Raw genomic sequence first — 6,719 nt, 5'->3', positions numbered from 1 at the left:
ACTACTATCTCTTCTAGATGCTCGCTCCTCTGTCACCTTTCCTGAACTTTGAATCTCTGGATTTCTCTAAATCTTAGCATGATGCTGACAAACACTTGTATCTGAGTTGATGTGCAGTGTTAAATTTTCCTATTGCGTCGGATGTTAAACTGCAACCATCCTTTCAGGTGTTGGATTTTGTTTCTTTTGTGATCTAGCAGGATTTCTTTAATATGTGGTTTCATAAACTTCATCAAGTAATAACTGAGTAATAGTAATTCAGGAAACCAAAGAAAGGCAAGTCTCACGCCACTTGGTCTACATTATGAAAGCTAATAGTTGTTAGCCTTTAACTTAGACTTCAGTTAACAATGCAAAGGAGTTAAACAAGGTTCAAAGAACATTGTAGCTTCAGTCTCAGACTGAATATAAACCTGGACGTCTCGTCATAATAATAAAATAATAAAAAATCTATGACAATCTTTCAAAAGTTTAATATATTTCATTTGGTAGCAAATTTCATTTTCATTCCCAGCACAAAACCTGGCAGCTCCATGCAGACAGTCTTGGTCCGGGAGAGCTCTACCCCTTTTCGCCTCGTGTTTCAGTCAGGAAAAGCGACCAACTTGCATGAGATTGATCGAGTAGAGAAGATCCAATGGAATGTACCATCTGACTCGCCAAGGGCTAACAGAAAGCATAAATCAGCTTATTCAACAGCAACAGCTCGGTTACAAACCAAGCTAGAGATGCCCAGAACAAAATCTCTTCATATCTAGCATCGAATTCATTGACGCTTCACTGCTGCAGCAAGACATACTCAGTGGTCAGTGCTACACAGCTCTAAACAAACGGTTTTCTATGCTGTAACGTTGCACCATATATACTTCGGAAAAGGCAGGTTGCGCTACGAGGACCCTGTTCCTGGAGCACATTCCAAAGGGCCCGGGGGACGATGGAGACACTGCCGGCAAGAAAGGCAGCTCCTTCTCCGGAATAGTCGATCGGGCTCGGAGCATATGCCGTCTGAAGATCCATATCCCAAGGCACATCGTGCAGTATATAAGCGAGGCCAAGAAGCAGAATGTTTTCATCGACAAGCGCAAGAACTTCAGGACATTGAGCCAGGCAGGCAGGGAGAGCAAAAGTTGGCCCATGTCCATGTGTTGCGGCGTGTGAATCCCAGGGCGCTTCTCCTTTGGCACGGCGGCCGGCATGTGTTGGTGATAGGAGGCAGGAGCTATAGCTAGCCTTGTTGTGCGTGCCAAAGGAGAATTGCCCTGCGATTCACCTCGGCTGCTCTGTCACTGTGATCCAACAGGTGGGCTTTACTTACAGTATGTGCTGCACAAATCATATCCTGCAATGCAGGAACCCCATCTCCTTAGCCTCCTTAATGTGGATCTTCTCGTGAAGCAGAGTAGTTTGTTAGCCCGTGTTATCTCATGGTTAAGGCCCTCACCTGTTTGTCCCGACTTAGAACTCTAAAGCAGTCCTCAACCTTCGTGACATGAAGATGGTGAGAGAACACAATATATAACACATACGGAGTAGTACATAATTAGGGATTCATATATAATGTGGTAGTAACTGCTATGCAGTGTTTGTGGCCCTTCTGACCGCAATCAATAGGGGTAACCATGACCCTCACCTAATCAGCACTATAGCCATTCCATGATGCAGTAGAAATTATCGAATCAAGTGGTAGATCTTCAGTCTTTAGCAGTGTATGTGAACAAGTTTTATTTTCAGCTGCATATATACCTCCTAATCACTCAAAGATTAAATGTTGATTTATCATTGTAATTTGGTGACCAACAAAAGGACAACATGCATTTAGCACCTTGCGTGATTTGCTTTCGTTTATCTGTAATAACGGTTAAATGTTTGCTTCCGTAGTCGGTGTTGCGCAACGCCTAGCATGATAATGTTAGTACCTTGCAGGTGTGCCATGAAGTGTGGCAATGGCTTGCTGTTGGCATTTCAAACAATTTATGGGAAAAGAATGGACATGATGGAAATTTCTCATTCTTCTACATGTTAAAGTTAAACGATGTACAGAATGACCTACATTCTTACAGGTTGCTACAATTACAGAGAATCAGCCACAGAGATCAATTTAGCTCCATGAAAAATCTGGTGGGCCTCAGCGGCGGCATGTTATCTTGGAGATTTCACTGAAATGCACCTTCCACACAAGACGAGTCTTGATAGGGCTCGCGATCTTCGAGTCCTTATCTTCAATGCTGAGAGCTGCAGCGAAATGACACAATGTCGCTCAGCAAGGATGAGAAAGTAAAGCTGACAAGAAAATCATGAAGTGGAAATATTCTATCACCTTCCCTCAAAAAATTAATTCTATCACCGTTTGATCAACGAGAAATGCATGTATCCCATGACATACAGCCACTTTCCAGACAGTATTAAACTAAGATCTCACGCTGATGATGATCCTTTTACGAAGAACTCTACCGTTTCTATTTAGCACTCCCTTTGAAGCCACAGTTCACTTATTTTGTCTTTTGGAAGCATACATTCTAATATTTTCAGTGAGTCAACGGTATGAAACTATGAATGGTGATCCCAAAGGAGAATAACTCTTCGAAAAATGTTGATTTCAAGCTATCCAGGCTTGATATGTTGCAAAACATATATAACCTTGGTTACTGGCAATTGTTTCTTATATTTTATATAAATGACTACTTTTCAGCAAACAACTGTCATGCCATGTGTCTTATATGGAGCCCAAGCTTAAGTTACTTAGGGGAATGAAAAATATATAAACTACCCAAGGACTGAAGTTTTGAGTTGGTGTGATCCCAGGTCATTACCTTCCGTCTAGTAGTGCTCGAAGCTTTCCAACAAAGCAGACTCGACCTAGGCTCTAATCTCCTGCAAATAGATAAACAGTCCATAATCATATTCTAGAATCAAAAAAGGGAACTCCTCACATTTCCGTCATAATATTGCATGCTAAAGTTTAAAGTAATTTGTATGAACAGATTTAATTGGTTGTGGTATGGGATTACTTACAAATTCTCTTGCTCTAACTTTTCTGTTGTTGACATGCCTTTTTGTCTTGACCAGCCTCCTTGTTGAGAACAAGCTTCCGCCTTGTTAATAACATGAGCAAGAGATACCTTACCTCTTACTATATTTTTTTGTCGATCATGTTCATTTGTTCCTCCTGGAGGACGTATATTTTCTTGGTCTTGTGATGACAAAGCTGCTTCCCATACACTTCTTCTTTTATCTGAGGCAACAGCACCAGTATCTGGTTCCCCGTACCATCCCATTTCAGAAGGGCCCACTTCAATAATCTCACCTTCAGTCAATATGTGTGGATCAGATTGCATCCATCTTGTCTGATTTGAGCTAGTACCCTGGGCAACTCTGCCTTTCTGGAGCCTGCTAACTAAATTCTCACCTCCAGAAGAAACTGAACTATGTTTCGTGAAAGACCTCGTTAAAGCAATGTTGGAATAGGTATCCTCAACACCTTCTCCACCATCCTTCGATTCATATCGGATTTCAAGTATTATAGCAGAAGAAAGAACAGACTCAAATGCTTGCAAAATTTGACCCCTGGACTTTTCAGCTTTGGACTTATTCACTCGAGAACTGAACATTAACTGCACAGTTGGTGCTGCAGGAAGAAAGAACAAAATGTAAGAACATAGATTATTGAAACAATATCATTACAATGGCACAATTTAATGTTTGTTTGGTTAGTTATAATTTTCTTTATGTATTTCAGAGTTGCTTTAACACGGTTTTAAACTTGTTAGCAATCTTGAAGAACTAGCATGACATATTCCATGCCTAGAGAAGATTAACAGTGCATAGAAGCAATGTATACATCTGACCATAACCAAGATAACAAATTCCACTAAATTACATGGTTCTAATATATTATTATTGTATATATGCAGCACTGCTTGCAATTATACACTAATAGTTATTTTAGCACATTAACAATGATAAGAACAAAGTTTTCCATAGGCATATTCTGCAATGAAAATCTTGACAAGGTGTACAAATAATACAGGCAGAAATGGAATGAGAGGGAATCTTGCCTGTGCCAAGGCTAACAGAAATCACCCGTCCCTCTTTAGCCATCATTTTTCTCAACGAATCTGACTCGACATTTTCTAGAACAGCTTGCCAAATCATCTCGTTGTCAGTTTTGCTACATTTAGATCCTTCATTCATTCTGGTAGCACTTGTTGACAACATATGGCCATCTGGTGTATGTTCCCTGAGTCTCCTTCCACCATGGTAATTGTTTGCCGTGACATGGCTAGAACAAATCCCCAGATTAGCATTTCTTCTGTATTGCAGATTTTCTTGGTCAGATGCTCTTGATAACCCATGCGGACCAGAGTTCCTTGCTATATCACCATCAGGGTATGTAGGCAAACCCTGGTTAAAACTTGTACTTGTCGATGAACTTGGCAGTACATACTGTTTATCAGGAGCAAGCTGGAGCAGAGCAGCTGTAAGCCAGGTCATCTTATCATTAGAGACCCTCAACTGTTTTTCAGCTTCAGAGAGTGTTTTCAAGGCCTGGCGCAGTTTTTCCATATCCTCCTTTGATACTGTAATCAATGCAACAAAAATTACAATGTGAAAACAGAACATTTATAGTAGTAGACTTCCATGTAATACATGGTTCAGGGCGAATTATCCCCTACTGTAAAATCCTTTCAAAGTAATAAATAAATAGATAAAAAGGAACATTGTTGCTTACATGTTGGACGTTTGAAGAACCTTCTTCGAATTCTTTCCTGTGTGAATGTGTAGGTGCCAGCAAGGATATCAGTTATTATTGTGGCGACTTGAGACATTAGGGACAAAGGTTCAACACCTGTTTCAGTAATATCACGCAAAGCTTTCACCGTGTTTGCAGTGTCAGCAGATAGTGCCAAATCAAGCAAATTTACCAATTTATCGTCAGAAACCAAGCCAGCCTGTCAGGTAACGAAGTATTAGAAACGACGCCCAACCTAAAAAAAACTCAAAAAAAGAAACGACAATCATATCGCTACACTTAGAATGCAAGAATGTGTTATGTAGAGAGAAAAACAAGTATTTTACTAAAAGGGTGTTTGGTGCTTCCAGTTGTGACTCTTATAACTTACTGAACTCTTTTGTACAGTACGTGAAAATGGGAACACACATTGGAAGAGAAATTTGAAGTGTATGACGATGATATCGTTAATTCAGCTTCACAACATATTCCAGAGTTATATAAGCAATAACTTCCCCGGCTACAGAATTCTTTACCATTTTTATTTAGCCTGAAACTATTCAATCATCTATATTACCTAATATAGAAGTAATTCTTATGACTCATTGTTGGAAAACTTACAAGTTCTTGAACAAGTGGCATTGTAATTCTCTGCCCAAGCAAACTCAATTGATCCAAGGTCATCTCTGCATCCCTCAGTGACCCATCTGACCGGGAAGCAATAAGCTTCAAGGCATCTCTATCGACATCTAGGCCATCACTAGTACAAATCCACTGCAAAGTGTTGACAATGTCGCATTCCTTCAGTTTGGGGAAGAAGAACTTTTGGCACCTTGACATAATAATATGTGGGAGGTCGAGATTTGGGCTGATGAGAACAAAAACCACACGCCGAGGTGCACGCTCGACAACCTTCGATATGACACTCCACGTATCAGGCGGCAGTGTGTTGCAATCATCCACGATGAACACCCTGTGGTGCGCCGGTAGCGGCGAAAGCATCACATTGTCAAGGATATCCACAATGCTGTCCAGGTCAATGTTACCAACAGGCCCAATCTCCACCAAACTTCTACTCTTTCCCAGATTGTGCGCGATACAAGACGCGCATGTGTCGCAAGGCTTGGGGTGTTCAGGAGAATGGCAGTTCAGCGCCTTGGCGAACACCCGAGCACACGATGTTTTGCCTGTACCGTGCGGCCCATAGAAGACATAGACGAACCCGATCTTCCTCTTGAGAATGGCATTGGACAGCGCCTGCACAACCAAGCTCTGCCCAACAACGTCCTTGAAAGTCCTGGGTGCATACTTCTGAGTGAGGCTCCGGTGCCGGCCACGCTGCGAGCCCCGCGACTTCTGCCCCGAGCGCGCCTCGGACATGAGGTCGGAATCCAGCTCGCTGCTCTGATTGGAGAAAATCCCGAGCTCCCCAGAGAAGCTCCTGGAAATGGCGCGGATGCCATTCCGCGCGCCCTCGGCGAGCAGCGGCAGTGAGTCGGAGTCGGAGCTGGTGGAGGACGTCAGCCTCGCCGTCACCGGGAAGTGCGGGTGCGAACGCGACCCGTCCGCGTAGGCACCGCAGGAAGTGGCGGCCAAGGACCTCCGCGCCGCGGCCGCCGACTTGGGGTCGGACAGGCCGCAGGAGAGGCTCCGGCCGGCCATGTCGAGGATGGACTTGCTGCGGTGGTGGAGGCGCGACCAGTTCCAGGGGATGCCGCAGACGTTGCGCGAGTCCTGCGACGCCTGGGGCCGCGGGCGCGGCTGCAGCCCCTCGCTGTCGTCGCTGCCCGCGCCGGCGCCGAAGAAGTACCTGTTGCCGCAGACGGCCTCCTGGGAGCTGGAGTTGGCGGAGAAGGCGCCAGCGCGATCCAGAGCGCCGGCGTCCGCGGCAGCGGGCGCGGCGCGGCGGCCGGCCCCGCGCCTGAACCGGCGGCGCGGGCGGCGGGCGCTGGGGCGCGGGTCCTCCGCGAGCTGGTCGAGGAGGGTCTTG

The 6,719-nt window shown here is 44.4% G+C and overlaps 1 protein-coding gene across 1 annotated transcript in view; it reads right to left on the bottom strand.

The window, feature by feature from the left end:
- Positions 1 to 1,985: 1,985 nt before the first annotated feature.
- The window catches only part of LOC119354970 (protein STICHEL-like 3), a 5,286-nt gene continuing 552 nt past the window's right edge, over positions 1,986 to 6,719 (bottom strand). The window contains exons 2-7 of the mRNA XM_037621743.1: positions 5,351 to 6,715; positions 4,730 to 4,949; positions 4,056 to 4,577; positions 3,013 to 3,625; positions 2,811 to 2,871; positions 1,986 to 2,232 (exon numbers count right to left, since the gene is read on the bottom strand). Of these exons, the coding sequence (XP_037477640.1) occupies positions 2,140 to 2,232; positions 2,811 to 2,871; positions 3,013 to 3,625; positions 4,056 to 4,577; positions 4,730 to 4,949; positions 5,351 to 6,715 (2,874 nt within the window). The 3' untranslated portion in view covers positions 1,986 to 2,139. The remainder of the gene's footprint in view (positions 2,233 to 2,810; positions 2,872 to 3,012; positions 3,626 to 4,055; positions 4,578 to 4,729; positions 4,950 to 5,350; positions 6,716 to 6,719) is intronic.

The sequence above is a fragment of the Triticum dicoccoides genome, chromosome 1A (genome assembly GCF_002162155.2).
Source record: "Triticum dicoccoides isolate Atlit2015 ecotype Zavitan chromosome 1A, WEW_v2.0, whole genome shotgun sequence".
NCBI classification, from domain to species: Eukaryota; Viridiplantae; Streptophyta; class Magnoliopsida; order Poales; family Poaceae; genus Triticum; species Triticum dicoccoides.
This window is presented reverse-complemented; position numbering and strand designations above follow the sequence as displayed.